At 49.9% G+C, this 16,755-nt stretch overlaps 1 protein-coding gene across 1 annotated transcript; it reads right to left on the minus strand.

Moving 5' to 3' along the window:
- Nucleotides 1-371: 371 nt before the first annotated feature.
- Nucleotides 372-15,244, minus strand: LOC116952033 (solute carrier family 22 member 17-like). Its single transcript, XM_076074070.1, has 7 exons — nucleotides 15,015-15,244; nucleotides 8,936-9,104; nucleotides 8,213-8,349; nucleotides 7,933-8,041; nucleotides 7,208-7,422; nucleotides 6,076-6,187; nucleotides 372-4,940 (listed from the first exon to the last, which is right to left on the minus strand). Exons 1-7 carry the CDS (start codon nucleotides 15,106-15,108, stop codon nucleotides 4,433-4,435), a joined length of 1,344 nt encoding a protein of 447 aa, XP_075930185.1. The 5' UTR covers nucleotides 15,109-15,244; the 3' UTR covers nucleotides 372-4,432.
- Nucleotides 15,245-16,755: the final 1,511 nt, after the last annotated feature.

Consider the following 16,755-nt stretch of genomic DNA (forward strand, 5'->3'; position numbering starts at 1 on the left):
TCGCATGGCCTTGTGGGAGCCTCGGAATACCGATGAAGTTACTTTACGTCGTCGGAACGGCAATGGGTTAAGAAGCAGGGGAAATTGGGAGGGGTGTCCACGCGGCTCAAGAGGTCAGAGCGCCACTCGAGCCATTACTAAGGAGATCCGGGAGTTCGAACCTCGCTCGCCACAACACCCCGTGGCCAGAGAGGAGGCTCGCAATGAGCGTGGCGAGTTTGACGATCTCGGCCCGGTCACCGTTGACTGCACGCCAAAACGAAAAGCCGCTAGCAGCCATGATTCGTTTGCTGCTGTGATGAAGCCCTCCTCTCCGCCCCCCCCCCCCCCCCCACCAAAAGCCACCTCCGTCTCTCGCGATCGTACAATAAGAATAATAATAGTAAATCCTCCTAGCAATCTAAACAAACAAACAAAAAATACCCATCACGTTAATTTTATTCTGATATTAATTTTGCCTAAATTCCAGCTCTGACAAAGATGTCGGGTTGACATTTGCGCGATGAATGTTAGTTAGTGTCAGTGGCAGAGCAGGTGGGAAAATGCTGCCCCCCCTACCTCCTCCTCCTCCACACTTAGAATCAACATCGCACGTTCAGAGAGTATTTGGCTGCTGTAAATTTCCACTCCGTTGAGCTATCATTTAGGTTTTTTTTTTTATATACAACGCGGACTAAAGGTATGAGTTATTGTGCCCCCACCGTTACGGACAGACGGAGATCAAGCATCAACGTTCTCAAGCTTAGAAAGCGTTTAAAAGTCACGTGGAAACCCAGTGTGTCTGTCCTTGTTTGAGCACCACATTACCATGTTTGACCCCAGGGAGCAACCCGATTTTTTTTGCTGGAATAGCCCGGCCGGACGAACCAAAACTGGCCCTGGAAACGGGGCTTCATTCCACCCCATGTGTGTGCGCCCACTACGTGTTTTACAGTGCGCCAGCTTACGCGCCCAATTCCATAACGACTCGTCACAATTTACAACCGCAGCTTAATTAGGCACGTGGAAATGAAACTAGCACTGCGACAATTAACGTATCAGCATGACAAATAATTATCGTTACGCCCCTGGACGCACAAAGAGCCGATATAAAAACATGCCCGTCACTTTCGCGACCCGCTAATTTACACTGATATGTAATGTATCGTTAAAGCAAGTCAGTACAGTTAAAATCAGTGATCGTGTAAATTGCAACTTAGACAACACTGAGCAGCATATGGTTAAGTAATCTGTTCCCTATCCTTCCAGTTAATAAGTTAAATGCGCCAGCAAAGTGCTACGCAAAGCCACCGCAATAACACTGAAATTCATCGATAAAACATTTAAGGCTTCGCGACTTAAGCGTTAGGCTACGTCATTTCAGTCATGCGCTCGCAAAAAACACAGGCCACTCACGCGCACGCAATGAGAGACTTGGCACGGGCAATAAACAAAAACGAAACGCGCTAACGATTCGCGAACGTTTCCAATCCTAGACGATATAACCGTGTGCTTCCCTTGCCCAGACGGGGAGGTTGGAGTGGCTGAGGTTTGAGTGGACGGGGTCTGGCCACTACGCGTGCAGTCCTCTGCCAATCCACCACTGGGTGAGGGCCTCCCCCACGCCGCGCCGCCGACCATGGGGAATTACTTCATAAGACCATACTTCGCCACAGCTGGTGAGCGAGCATTGAAGGCGAGGGAGCATAAACGTGGGCGCACGCGAGTACAGCATGACGGATTGTGCCACGCCGCCCCCTCCGTTGTCATCATTGATTTTTGGTTTTGGCCACCGTAACGGCCTGGCCAAATTTCTGTCGTACGAGCCTCCACCACCTGACAAAGCCCAAACAAATGACACTGGCACGCGCACAGGCGTTGGAACAACACGCCAATTATTATCGTTTCAGCTTTCTCACCGGTGAGCTGAAGGGACAATTTTCACAGTCACCCAAAAAATATATATTACGAATAATAATAATATTAGCTACGTGTTGAGTCAATAGGAATGTGTGTTGATCAGAGAGGAATGAACGGCCCTGGCGTTACAATATTTGAACGCGTCACTTGAGCATTACGCCGGTGTCTGGTCTGCAAAGTAACACCAGGACCGTGAAGTCAAACGAGAGCACGTGTAATAACTTCAATGCGGCGTCGCACGCCTGTCAACCCCGCCACTTTCGGGGGCGAGGGTTCGGTGGATGACGCAGACATTTGTGAAAGTGTCTCTCTCAATCCTAGTATGGGTTAGTACTTGATTGAGGCTGCCTGGGAATACCAGGTGTTGCCGGCTCGGGCCACAAGGTGGCCAATATATGGATGAGCAGTGAGTGGGTTCGTGCGTCCGTTTGTGTAGGGACCTTTTTGAGTGGTATCCCCTCATATCTGCCGGGTTTTCTCCGAGCACTCTCGTTTCCTCACACACAAAGTGTACATACATTTTATAAAAAAAGGAATTGGCCAAACATCCAAATGCAGCACCCTCCTGAGAAACGATCTTGAGACTCGGTGAGGCTTCCCCCCCCGCTAAATTGCAATGTTTGGCCAATAACACTGAAAAGTGGCTTCGCGTGGGATAACATCAGAGTGCCCGGAGAAAACAAATACGCATGAGGGGAGTAGCACTCGACCAGTACCGTGTGCACTCTCCTAGCCAGTACACAGCTGCCCCACGCCGACATCACGCGGCAAGCCATGTGGGTCACCCATTTAAGTAATAACCAGGCCACAAATGATCCAGGATACCTTGCTGATCTCAAGCAGCATAAACCATCATCACGCAAACTCTGGTCACACTCGCAGCAGCGGCTTTTGGCTCGGCCATCGAACAAAAACGGTCACCGCATCGCACGCTTTCAGATGCGCTTCCGAGGCCGTCTGGAACGCTCTTGGTTCCCGTATTAAATCTAAATTGAAAACCATTTTCTTTAGAACTTATTTTCGTGTTTTAGTTTGTTGTCCTTCCCCCCGCACCTCCCATTATCACGGTTGGCTAAGTACGGTGCGAAAGACGTTCGACATACGTACGTACGTACGTTAACCCCACTTGGCTTCCGGAAGGTCACACAGCATCCGGCTCATTCAGGGCGATTTGGTCGTGCACAAGCAGGCCACTCGGTCGTGGCAAGCGAATGTGATGAGGCACCCGTTTGGAACTGGCTCGCGAGAAAAATGCCTTCGAGATAATAGGTTGACGGCATGGAACAACGTGAGCCCTAAAAGAACTCCAAACAATGACATCGCCGGCGTTGCGTGCCCAGACACCATCCGTCTGGGCACGCCGACATTCGTTCAAGCGGCGCACATCAAACATTGCGCGCGCTAAAGTGCACCAAGCCCACCGCAGGGCGTCGTCTAAGATGCACCACACAGGACTAAAGATATACAGATCCACGTGGCGCCCACAAAGAGATTGGAATATCACGTTTGAATATATTGGAATAAGACATTTTTTTCCGTCATAATATCTGACTTTACAAAAGCAATGTAATTTCATTATTTAATTTTTATATATAATCATTGCGGTCTCATCATGTTATTATTACCCTTACATTGCCCCAAATATACGTAGACGTGAGCAATGAGCAGTGAACAGTTGAAAGAGCGACGTTTTGAATTGATCGATAACGGCTGACATTTCTTCTATCCAACGAGCACCGTTAGATGTCCTCTCTGGCTGGTTTCAAACTCCCTCACACTCCGGCCTTGTCTCTAACTAGCCAGTCTTCTCCCTCCACCCAACTCCACGTCACCCACACAGCCAGCGCCAAATGTCACTCGGCTAGCTTCAAACAAATAATGGCTTGAACTCTGTATATATGTTACGTACATGCGGAATATATTGTTGAACCGGAAAAACAATATTGGAAGAATAAAATTTCATAGCGAATCCGATGACAATTAGTATTATTTCATACTGTAACAAAGCGCTCTTAATTGTCACTGTTAAAAAGGAAGTTACTAAGCTAGCAGAGCAGTTACCAGGCTGCCACGCTCGCAGACTTCCTGGCGGAACAGAACTTATTTTGTGTCGACTTGCAACCACTTTCATTTATTCGAACTCGAAACCACCGTCGGCTTGCAGTCCAATGTGAACGAACGCAGGACCACACTTGAACGGTTCATACTCGCCCACGCGTACTACCTTGTAACAATGGCAAAGCGAGTTCACCATTAATAATCAAAAACAGCATTAGCCTTGCAGTTACGAGAAGAAGTAAACCTCTCGGCAAGAGACTGGGATCGCACATCACCCTCGCGACGCAATCTGTTGAACTCAACCGGGGCCAGTTCGGTTTTTATGCCGGCATTACGATTCCTCGGCGCTCGATTCGCACACCGAAATCCCGCCGGCGCCGTCGCCGGTTCGTTTCCTCCCATCGCAATTCCCACGCGCGCCGCCACCGCCGGTCGCGCGGTGACGGCGGCGACCGAGCCCGTTTTACCGTCGCGCTCAGAAGTCAATTCCCGCGGTGATGTCGCGCAGCTCGGACGAGTCGGACCGCGCCGACGCGTAGCTCCCGGCCTCCGACGCCTGGCTCAGCAGCGGCACCTTGTCCCGCTTGCGCCGCGACGCCGTGCGCAGGGACGGCACGGCGGGCGAGCAGCCGTCTCCGATGATGCCGCCGCCGCCGCCGCCTCCGTTGGGAGCGGCTCGATCGACGCCGGCGGTGCCGACGCCGCCGCCCCCGCCGCCGACGCCGCCGCCGCCGCCGCCGCACGCGCCGGGTGCGGAGGAGAGCTGCAGGTGCTGGCGGTAAGTCTCGCCGTCGTCCAGGCTCTCGGGCAACGGGTGCCCGCGGCTCTCGGGCAGGAACATGACGCTGAGCAGGGCGACGACGTCGAGCGCGGCGAGCACCACGTGGTGCAGGAAGGAGCCGCGCTCCGTCAGCAGCTCCTCGAGCGGCGCCGACACGCGGCCCAGCGACGCGCAGCCCGCGGCCAGGCCCAGGCCCGCGCCGCTGGAGCGTGGCGCCCATCCGCAGACACACACGCACGGACACGCACGGACACGCACGGACACGCACGGACACGCACGCACGGATGGACACGCACGCACGGACACGCACGCACGCACGCACACACGCACGCACCCACGCACGTACATACAAATGAACACATGAGCAAATTCACGCACACGTACGCGAATTTGAAAAATGTCCTGCAAGTTACTTCCTTGGAATAGACATAACAATCATGCTACTATGAAACTTGGCAAGATACTCCTAAAAAGAGTGTCATGAGCTTCACTGAGGTTAAAACAAGTGTAGTAATAATAATACTTAATCGACATGCACACTTACATATATAGACACACACATACATACATATTGACATGCACAGAGACACAGACACACACACAGATAAATGTACACAAACATACAGACACACAAGCAAGGACATTTATTTAAATGTATTTACCACGGAGAGTAAAGCGGAGTCTCATGAAGGCTCCCTCATAGGAGGGTGCCACTCTGCTTTTGGATGTCTGGCCATTTTCACAAACGGGTCTGAATTGAGCCGAGCTGGAATTTGGATGGTCTGCGATTTGGCCAGCAGATGGCAGTGTTGCAACAGACTCTTGAATCCGTTACCTCCTTGTGTGCAAGGGTTTCTTCCAACACACAAAACACTCATGAATGGAATTGGCTCAACATCCGAGGAGCCGCACGATTCAGGCCACGCTTTGCAAGCACATTTACAATGTAAAGATTTTGGTTGTAAGCAAACTCTGAGGTCAGTGCGCTTGCCTCCTGGCTTCCGAGACCTGATGAGTTCAGCCACATTCGGGGTGATATTCGTCAAAATGTAGATTTGGTGGAGAACCACGTATGCCTGGTGAAGCATTTTATCTCGGTGATGCCAATTGAAAAAGTCACAGACTGAGTGGCCCCCACCCCTACTTGCTTGGCTTAAATGCCCTTGTTCCAAATGACAAATTGCACCATTCCTAGAGTGGCGAAACGGCATTTAACTTGCTGCTGCCACAATTGTCTCCCTCGGCTCCGCGCTCCCCAGCGTGACGACGACGCCCGGCGGTAGCGGCGGCGGCGGCGGTGGCGGCGGTGGCGGCGGCGGCGAGAGGCGCTCACGTACCGGACCACGGTGGGCGTCACCTCGGCCGCCACGAACACGCCAAGCCCCCCGGCGGCGTGCGACACCACCAGACCGAGCAGCGTGAGCGCCAGCACCAGCTCCGGCACCAAGTCTGCCGGGGGCAACAGGGGTGGCGGTGGCGGCCGAGAACACGCGCGTCACGCACGTGCCCGCGAGGCGCGCACACACACGCAGAGACAAAGATTCCCCGGATAGCCTTAACAGACTGTTGGAGGCAAGTGCTGTTTGCGAGCACAGATGAAGGCCCGGCACGGCAGACGAGGGGGTAGGTGGCCACGCACAAATTCCCGGCCGCCTTTGTCTCCCCAGTGGCGATGTTTATACATCACACTTGGTCCTCATTTTTAGGCCGAGTCGACCTAGGGGAGACCCTGGACCGGTTCAGATAATTGTCACTGGTGTTGGCCATGAGCGGGAATCGAACCCAGGGTCGCCGGGTTCGTAGCGCAGCGAGTTAACTACTGCACCACCGCTCCCCACACATACACACAATACACACAAACACAGGCATATACACAGACATAAGTACATAAATACGTAAAATTGTGGAAAAATTACAACAAAGATATTACTTGTTAATTATGTTAACCATGGCCGGGAATCAAACCTTTGTTATTCGCTATCGTAGTTCGGTGTGTGCGAACTGCACGGCACGTACACAGATACACACACGAGTGACATCAACAGGATTGGAGCAACTAAGAGGGCATTCTGGGTCAACTGCACGTTTGTCACAAACACATTCATCGCGCTTGCTTGAGCCAGGGACTTTGTCAACACGCGCGTTTGCACACGTACGTACGTGTGTGCGTTTACACACACGTACGCACACGCGTTTACACACGTACGTAAAGGCACACCCGTGAGTAAGCAGGTGACGGGACAGCGTGTGTTTGAACAGCAAATGGGTTCGTGACCCACGTGTGCCGCCACGCATGTGTGGGCTTTATCCGGCTAGAAATATACACGTACAGCCGCCTTTTTTTAAAATAAATCCACCGTTGGACAAGGGCCTCCCCCCCCCCCCCGCCCCACCACCGCGTGGGGTGGGGGGGGGACCAAAATTCACCCCGACGGTGAGCGTGTGGGATCGTAGAAGGCGCGCACTCACACTGCGTGAGCGCCAGCAGGAGGAGGCTGGCGAGTCCCATGAGGATGACGCAGGCAAGCAGCGTGCCGCGCCGGCCCATGCGCTCGGCCGCCACGCACGTGAGCAGGCAGCCGACCGCGGCGGCGCCCGCCATCATGTAGTAGCGCGCGTAGAAGCTGTGGCCCGAGTCGCGCAGGTACTGCATGAAGCACAGGTGCAGCCCGCTGCCGATGAAGCTGCCGGGTCACGTGCGGAGTCGTGTCGGAGGGGGGAGAGGGGACAATCGGTGACGCAGCGGCCGAGCTTCCGAGCTCTTGCTAATTTATTGAAGCAGTCTGCGGCGTTATAAATACAGGAGGTTGTAACAACGCGCAGAGGTGTGCGTTGCAATGTACAGACCACCAGCTCAAAAGAACTGAACGGGTGGCAATTTTGTCATTTGAATCGGTGCTTCTCAACCGCTTTCATTCCACGGCACACTCCCGAGCTTGCTCCACCTTGCGTCGCCCACCAAACCAAAGAATCACCGTGGGCCTGGGTGGGCGAGTGGGAACGCGTTTGCGCGGCTGTTTGCCCAACTGCGCAAAGGGGCGGCCGGGCGCGGTGCTGGCCACCCACCCCCCGCGCGTGCCGTGCCGGCCTTCTTAGATACTCGCTAACGGCACTTGCCCCAACAGTCTGTTAAGGTTATACGGGGTATCCTTGCCGTTGTTTACGTGGGTGAGCGTCTCAGTCACGTGTCTCACGTGATAAAGCAGAGGATGAGCAGGTTCTTCCATATGTTGCGTGTGCTGAACAGCTCCAAGACGTTGTGCTTACGCGGTTTAGACGCAAACTCCAGGGCGCACTCGATTTCTGCAAGACAAACAAAACACCTCACACTTTTGTTCCTACGCCTGTTTGCCCAGGAGTGCCGCACCGAGTCTCAAGACTTTCTGAGGCTGCCGCCAAAGTTTTCGCAGCATGCGGCAATGTCTAACACCATGCCATGTGTTTTTCCTTAACGCTCCGCCCCCTCTGACTCACCCTGGAAAGCATCATTGCGCCGGGCCACATCCTCGTCCTCGGTAGCGCCGTTACGCTCGGCAATTGTCTCCAGGGCAGCGCGAGCCTCCGCCACCTGGCGCGTGGCGAGGAGCCAGCGCGCGGACTCACCGAGCACGCTGCAGACACGCGCCACACACGCACACACACACGGCAGCCTCCATATAAACACACGCACGTACACACGGCAGCCTCCACCTAAACCCCGGCAGCCTCCATCTAAACCCACACGCACACAGCAGCCTTTATCTAAACCCACACACACGTGCTGCAGTCTCTGTCTAAACACGCACACGGGAGCCTCTGTCTAAACCCACACACGCATAGGCAGCCTCCATTGAAACCCTGTCAAGCCTTCATATAAATCCACTCCAGCAGCCCGATTTATTAGAGCATATTTTTCATTTAGATGTATGTAAGCATGTTGAACTTATGTTGCACCGTACGTAGCCAACCGTGCTAATCAGAGATGCGAGGCAAGGACAGCGTTAAAGAGCCCTTGGCCCATACGTTTTTGTCATGGCTCTGGCTAAGCCGAGCCGACGCTCATGCATCTTTGGAAGCAATTGCGAGGCTCAAGCCTAAGTCAGGCATTGTTAGAGGCCACGCCAGTGCCAAACCACACGGCAGAATACGGCATTTCACGTTAGATGCCTTGAATCCTAAACCCCAGCGTTTATCGACACGCGCGCAACATGCACGCACCACGCCAGGCTGACGGAGAGCACGAGCGGCGTGGCCAGCACGGGTTGCAGCACGGCCCAGTCACGGCAAAGCAGGGCCAGCCCCGGCAGCACCATCTCTCCGCCCACCAGGAACACCATGGCCATCATGCAGCGCATGAGCCGGCGCGGGGGGTCGCACATCTCGATCACTGCGGGCACACGCGCGGCCAGATCTGTTAAGACCAAGCGGCACAAGAGGTACAACACCTGCCACCCGAGGGCCTAGATGGGACACATCGGGGGGTGTTTGGTTTTAATGAGCGCTCGCAGCTAAACTTTGCAAACTGCACAAATAAAGATAAAAAAATTTGAAACATCACCATCTTTCTCACAAATGCTAAAATATATATAAATGATCAGTTTTCGGTCAAAACAATTAGGCATGAAGCCCACTTCATGCGGCGTCAATCGTGAGTAATGTTTGTCCATACTTCACCACACTAAGCAGTGTGGGTTGGTGAAGGGGAGGGACCCAGGACTAGTTCTGAAAATGCTCGCTACTGGTGTTAGCCATGGCCGGGGTATGAATACAGACCACTGGGGTCATAGTGCAGTGCGCTAGAAACTATGACAACTCTCCACCCCAACATCGCCACATCACACTACTATTGATTTATTGAAGGATAATTATTTGTGCTTTTGCTTCCACAGTATTCCATCGTTAGCCACAAAATTGCTATCCGCGATTTTGGCGATCCGCGAATCGTATCTGGAACTCCACGTGACTGCATCGAGAGAGAGGAAGAAAGTGATGAGATAAAGTGACGAGAGAGAATGTGATGCGAGAAAGTGATCAGATAAAATATAGGATTTCGTCGGCCAATATCATTATCTGCCAAATGTGCTATTCAGGAGCATCTCTGGAATGCATCCCTCGCAAATAAGGAGGGAACACTGTATACCTTGAAAACATGTAAACTACAACACAACAACGACTGCCATTCGCCACTGAGTGGCGGTGACATCACTACGGCGCTTGTGCCAGACGATATGGACTTCAAGGCCACATACAGTGCCGGACGCCCGCTGGCAGGAGGTGACGGGACAGACCCAGGTGCCTTGGGTTGACTGACTGAGATGACTGGCCGATGCACCATCTGTGCCCCCTACTATGCCAACTTGCTGTGTTTTAGCTGCCCGGCGCTCCGCTCGTTGTTGTAAGCATCACTCCTCTGCCCTCCGTTGTTGCTGGAGGGAGTTTTCCTCCAACTGCCCAGTAGCGGACTTCACGCGCCTCCTAACCTAACCCACAAGCCCTACGACAGACTTCATATTCTTAGTTCTTTCGGTAAAGTCACGTTGAAGGGAAACAATAAATTAATAAAATATATATAAAACAATAAAAATTCTCACGACGTTTCGACCATAACACAAACGGTTGTCTTCAGGTGTGTCGGTTTGCATAAATGTATTTATTTTTAAACGGTGTATTTATTTATTTATAAAACACGTTAGCGCCACGCGCAGCGATTTGGCAGTTTATTTAGAAGGACTAGTCCATCTATGTTCTGAAAAGAGGAGGGGGGAGACAATTTTTTTTTTTAATGTATGCTGTCTGAAAGCCACTGTAAGCGTGAACAATCAATTAAGACCTGAAATGGTTGATCAAATCTTTCCAATGATTGCTAAGCCAGAATCCATCTTCTCGGTTGAAATTGTCTCTGTGCTTGTATATGTGGATAGCCTCATGAACGAATCTCTCATGGTAGCCAGATGGCAAACCGACACACCTCAAGACGACCGTTTGTGTTATGGTCGAAACGTCGTGAGAATTTGTATTGTTTCATATATATTTTATTATTTTATTGTTTCCCTTCAACGTGACTTTCCCGAAAGAACTAAGAATATGAATTACTGCAGTCACGAAAGCTTTAAATCAAAATTCTACGACAGACTGTTTGTGCATGAGAGCCACCCATCCAAGCACTGTCCAGGCTCGGCTCCTGCTTAGCTTCGAAGATCTGACGAGGTCGGGTGCATTCCCGATTGATTTCATCACGAGTTAACATGTACCGTATTCCTTATCCTTACTATGGGCCCCAACACGAATTCTTACCATATCCCCACAGCGCACGACACTATTTAGGCATTATTGCTCTCTTAGGTTTAATCAAATCCTCATTCGCGCCGGTACCGCATTGCCCACGGTGAACTATCTCTCAACCAGGCTTGGGAAATCAAGCTTGTCCCTTTCCAGCGGATCAAGTGACACACGTACACACATGACTCTACACCGCACCTTATCCCAAAGGCGCCAATTACGCTTGGCAATTATCGGCTTTTCGCTGTTCATTATGACCATAAAGTGCTCTCCTTCAGTTGCTTCAAACAGGGCTTACAATCTGTGATTTAAAGACAGATCTCGTTAAATGCTGCCTGCAGGCGATGTGTGCTTTTTTAAGTTATCCAAGCATTCCCTTCAAAGTCCCCGAATACCCATGAAGCATTGCGCTATTAATTTTTTAGCACCATTTCAGGCTATCATCTTTATTTTATGCAATGATATACTGTATACCAGGGGTGGAACAAATGCATCGATTGAGCACCTGATGGCGATTCTCAAGCTCATCTTACTTGCATGAAGAACGTGCACAGGAATCAAACTGTCTCGCTATTTGTATATTTGTATATGCACACCTGTATTCTTGTACAGGGAAATTTAGTTTTCAGGTCCATACGGCGCACAGCCGTTTCAACAAAGGCAAAACTAAAAAAATGTTTGTCTATTTGTTTGTGTTTCTCCCTTGTGATTGGACTTTGTAGGATGAATTTTGAGATGTATAAGGGCACGGGGTGACCAATAAGGTCTGAATTGGTCTGTAATAAGGGAGGCACTGGCCAGTGGTTGACAGTTACGTATATGTTATTACGCGCCAGTGTAGCGGTAGCGCAGTTGTCAGCACACTGTGCTTTGAACTCGGCGACCCGAGTTCGATACCCGAGCAATATCTGAAACGGTCCTGGGCAGCAACCCCCCCCCCGCCACTTCACCATGACTAACACGGCATTGGTCGCCTTTCGACCGCCACTTAACTAACAAAGGGTAGTAAATTACTGTAATTATGTCAAATGTAATGAGTGCAAATAACCACTGTAGCTACCGCAGGCAAAACAATTCACCGCATTGTAAACAAAAAAAAACATTATTGATTCTGAAATCGAATCATGACCTTGATTGAGACAATTAATCCATTCGCTGGGAGTTAGGGGAGATGGGGGGGGGGAATAATGAATCGTTATTCCCACACTGTATACACGTGGTAATAAATGTGTAGCAATTAATTTGGCAACACACTTATCGCTTTTACGCTTTTCATTGCTCCATGATTGCGTCGTCGTTTTTTGAAGCCGTGGTCTGTGCCCACGAAACATCAAATCCAACGATCGGATTTCACACTCGGGGTTTAACTCTTTCCCTGCGGACTAGGGAACCCGCTGCAGCCAAAACACATGGCGGATAAACTTGACCACTCCACCACAAGGAAAGAACAGTCCTGTCGCACCACCAAACAATAGAACAACCCAACCTGGCAATGCCTCATTCTGTCTCATCGCGGAATCGTGCATTTCCATTCCATTATTAATCACGCTGTCATCCGAATCGCAAAAAAGAGCGTTATCAAAGCATGCCGAGTATTTTTTTTCGTCTGTGGGAGAAAAAAAAAAGCGCTAAATATCAATTTGAATGCAAAAGCAAAAACCCGCACGACAGAAATATCACGACGGTAAGCCGTCGGCTACGAAGACAAAGGGAAATTGTGCATAATTTCCAATGCGGTGAAGCCAATTATGCGAACAAAGAAGTTTCTATTGCATATCAAGAAAATGTTAAATGCCCGTGGGGAGCGTTGCGACGCTCAACGCGTTAGGCCGTACTCGTTAACAAGTTGGGACTGCGAGGAAGTCCTAGCACGGTGATAATAAGCACCTGCGTTTCTCACACATGGCCACTAGTGAAGCCCTGCAGTGAGCGTTGGCTGTGTTAGCTGGGCTGATGTTAACTGCCGTTAACTCTCGATCATCCGGGGTGACGGGAGGGGGTGGGAGGTGAGAATGGTGATCGAGACAAAACAAAAGCAAGAATAATGAAAATTATAGTAATTATGGTGTAAAAATGTGTCACTCATCTATGCAAAAATTGGGGGGCGATGCCGCAGAATGCGTCATCGGTTTACTTTCCGATTTGTCTGCGTTCACGTGGGCACTTAAGTCACTGACCGCAACGAGTGAGGAACATCTATTAATAGAACCAGAGTTCGTGTAAAACGAATATGAGCGCAGTAAATCTGCCACCCGGATAATCCACCCACGGATATTCAAGAGTTCACCGTTTGTCTCGATCGCCTCTGAAATTAAATACTCTCCGGCAGCCTGCCCCTCCCACAAAATCCCCCTCATGCTTACAAACAAAAACAACAACTCCTTTCTAATAATAGGGGTTTTTCCCCTTTTTTCTGGCAACAAAACTGAAACCTTTTCACGAGGATTCATGTCTGCATTAACCACAATACCTGCAGTCAAAATGCAAACAAAAAACATACTATGATAATATATGCATTGTCCTTGAAACTGATTGGTCCGCACCAAGGGACGGCTTTCTTTTGAGCCTCGACCCAATTGGCGCTCGACCAGAGGATGCCAAAAGGCATCATCTGTGGACCAATCAATTTCAAGGACAATGCATATATTATCATAGTATGTTTTTTTGTTTGCATTTTTACTGCAGGTATTGTGGTTAACGCAGACATGAATCATTGTAAAAAGGTTTCAGTTTTGTTGCCTGAAAAAAGGGGAAAAACCCTATTATTACATTTTGGTACTGGCAAAGGAGGTCTAATGATGTAGAAACTCCTTTCTAGTTTAACACGTAGGCTTTCGCGACCAATATTATTCATAATAAAGGTTTTTGGGTTAGATCGCGTTATTTATAAATGTGCCGTAACTCCTCCACCACCCGACATGGCCAAACAGTAAAAGATGTGACACAAATGTGACACCTATTTCAGCCACAATATCATGGTGTGCACGTCTTGAACTTTCCGCACGGAGTATTGAGGTGTGATTGCATTTAGGCGCACTAGACATTCTTCCTTCCCTTTTTCTGCAATGTTATCCCAATTGTCCTATCATTTGTGGCCGGGTTGCTTCTGAAAAAATAAGTTAATACCTCAGTGGGCTATGCTTGGTAAGATGGGGATGATATTCTTGGTCACGTAGAAGGGAAACAGTAAAATAATAAAAAATATAAAACAATAAATTTCTCACGACGTTTCGACTGCAACACAAGCAATCATCATCATCATCACACCTGATGATCACACCTGATGATGATTGCTCGTGTTGCAGTCGAAACGTCGTGAGAATTTAATTGTTTTATGTTTTTATTATTTTATTATTTCCCTTCTAGGTTACTTCACCGAAAGAACTGAGAATATGAATCCCTGCAGTCACGAAAGCTTTAAATCAAAAAGGATGGGGATGGTTTAGTTTGAATTTGTGTGCGTTTAGATGCTTTGTTTACCTCTCTTGTACTTTGCACTACTGTCGTGTTTTTGTACTGTTTAGTTGTTGTCACGTTCTTACCCGCCCCTATTGGACATCTGTGAAAGAGCTTCATAGCTCATCGGATTCCTCCAGTATAAATAAATATTCTGTCCCGCTGCCGTTGTTAAATGACGTTGCCGATTGTTTGTCAACGCGTGGACGCGATCGAGCGGACGGGTTGTGATGAGATCGTTGGACGATGACGAGGAAAGTGAAAATTGCCCACGGCAGGTGGGTGCTTGATTACTCTTCGTTGGGTGTGTGGGAAAGTGCTGCACCCTACTGTGTGGAACAGGGGTCGCTTGAAAGGATCTTTAGTAAGTAGCTTTGCGATATCGGCTTCTGTGGGATGTTCTGTAAAGACGGAGGGTCGCACGACAGCGAGACAGCACACTTGGGATATAAACCGGGGGGGGGGGGCAGTGGGGGGCAAAATATCAAAATAAACACTGCAATGCACAGCCTAAGTTCGCATTCTCCCAACCAACTGCACGTTTGCACACGACAGCTCTCACGGATGAGGTAGAGGGAGAGGAAGACGCCAGGGAGAAAGAGGCCTTGCACCAGCCGCAGCACGGTGAACATGACGGGTCCGCTGGAGAGGCCCATCGCGAATCCCACCAGCGACGTCAGCACCAGCGAGATGAGCAGCACGCAGCGGCGACCCAGCCTAAAGCCCACGCGATGAGTGTCAGTCAGGGTGTGCTTGGGCAGGGATACATTTCTCACCGAACCTTATCCACATTCCTGGCATGCACGTACATATGCTGAACTTCTTTCGCGCCGTACGTAGTCAACCGTGCTAATCCGAGGTTCCGAGGGGGAGGGAATCGGAGGTGCTGGGGAAGGAGACTGGAGCGTGGGGCACGAGACTAGTGCTAGCCACAGCCATTGCAGAATGTATACTGGTTGTGGTGGGCCGGGTAAGTAAATGTTTTCCACATCACCCGACCAGGACCTCAGATTAGCACGTTTGGCTACGTACGATGCGAAAGAGGTTCACCATATATACATACACTAATGTTACAGTAAATGGTACAAACTGTACAAAAGCGGTGGGAAAAGAGAAACCAATACAAACCAGATGGTAAATATTGAGATTAAAAAAATTATTTAGTCTTGAAAGGAATCATGATTCCAAATGATGACAATGAATCAAATCACTGTGTGCGTGGAAACGGCGGTCAGCAGTGAATCTTTACATTTGCATTGCCAAACAGTGGGCAACCAAGTTTATTTCATTAAACCTAGGAGCAGAGAAAGGATGATAAATTCTTGCAATGTTAAGTCAATTCACCTCACCCCCAGATTCCAAAGGGCTCCCCTTCTCAATGAGTCCCCCCTATTGTGCCCCGTTGCTTGGCTGTTTTCGAAGTGCGTTAATTTATTTTTGCCCCGTTAAAGCAGGCAGGCAAAAGGAGTTATGGCTCTTTAAGTCCGCTACAGCGTTACGTCACTCTAATCCCTCGCCCGGCGCGCACACGCGTGAATTGCACAGTCACACCCTAATCCCAGTTCGCTCGTTATGGTCCACTTCTTGAAGGGGTGGAATTTTACACGGGAAGCTATAAACCACCCAGCCGCTTCAACGGGACAACGGCCGGCTTGGTGCGTTTGCCAGGATGTACGTGTGTACTCGTACAGCATTTTTTGTCAATCCACTGGTGAGATGAGGGCCTCCCAAAGCCACGTGGGGTCGCGAGGGTTATATTAACATACTTCACCACGCTTGGTCAGTTCAGGCTGGTAACGGCAGGGAGCATAGACTTGTCTGTATTGGCCTCCGCTGGCCGCCACGTAGCCCGACAAGATCATGATAACCTGGCGTGTATCGTGGTCACCCATCCTCCACCATCAGCAAAAGTTCATTCACGACTGGATGAAGGCCTCTCCAATCTGCCGCCATTTTCTTAGGAAGCCACTGGAGCTATACACTTTTAAATCTCGATTGAAAACTCATTTCTTTAGAACTGCTTTGTGTTTAGTTTGTTGTCCTTCCCCCATCCGCACCTCTGGTCAGCACGGTTGGCTACGTACAGTGCAAAAGAAGCTCAACATACATACATATATACAATCCATCGGTTGAACTGCTTTCGTGCAATGGTATATGCCAAAACATTCAATGAAAACTACCCTAAGGAAGTACATTTTAAATTGCAACATTTTGAGAAAATACCTCGCTTCAACCGAGTATTAGACAATTGATTGGTTCAGTCAATTCGGCTCCACTAAACCATAGCGTTTTCTTTGATGTAA

The sequence above is a fragment of the Petromyzon marinus genome, chromosome 45, assembly GCF_048934315.1.
Source record: "Petromyzon marinus isolate PM22_M1 ecotype Great Lakes invasive population chromosome 45, UKy_Petmar_22M1.pri1.0, whole genome shotgun sequence".
Taxonomy (NCBI): Eukaryota; Metazoa; Chordata; class Hyperoartia; order Petromyzontiformes; family Petromyzontidae; genus Petromyzon; species Petromyzon marinus.

What these genes read in the sequence shown, in the direction of transcription:
- LOC116952033 (XM_076074070.1), bottom strand. Translation starts at nt 15,108, where the DNA reads ATGGGCCTCTCCAGCGGACCCGTCATGTTCACCGTGCTGCGGCTGGTG. An exon ending in CTCTCCGTCAGCCTGGCGTG is followed by an intron (nt 8,350 to 8,935) that starts GTGCGTGCATGT and finishes GCGTGTCTGCAG; the next exon opens with CGTGCTCGGTGAGTCCGCGC. An exon ending in CTCATCCTCTGCTTTATCAC is followed by an intron (nt 7,423 to 7,932) that starts GTGAGACACGTG and finishes GTGACCCGGCAG; the next exon opens with CTTCATCGGCAGCGGGCTGC.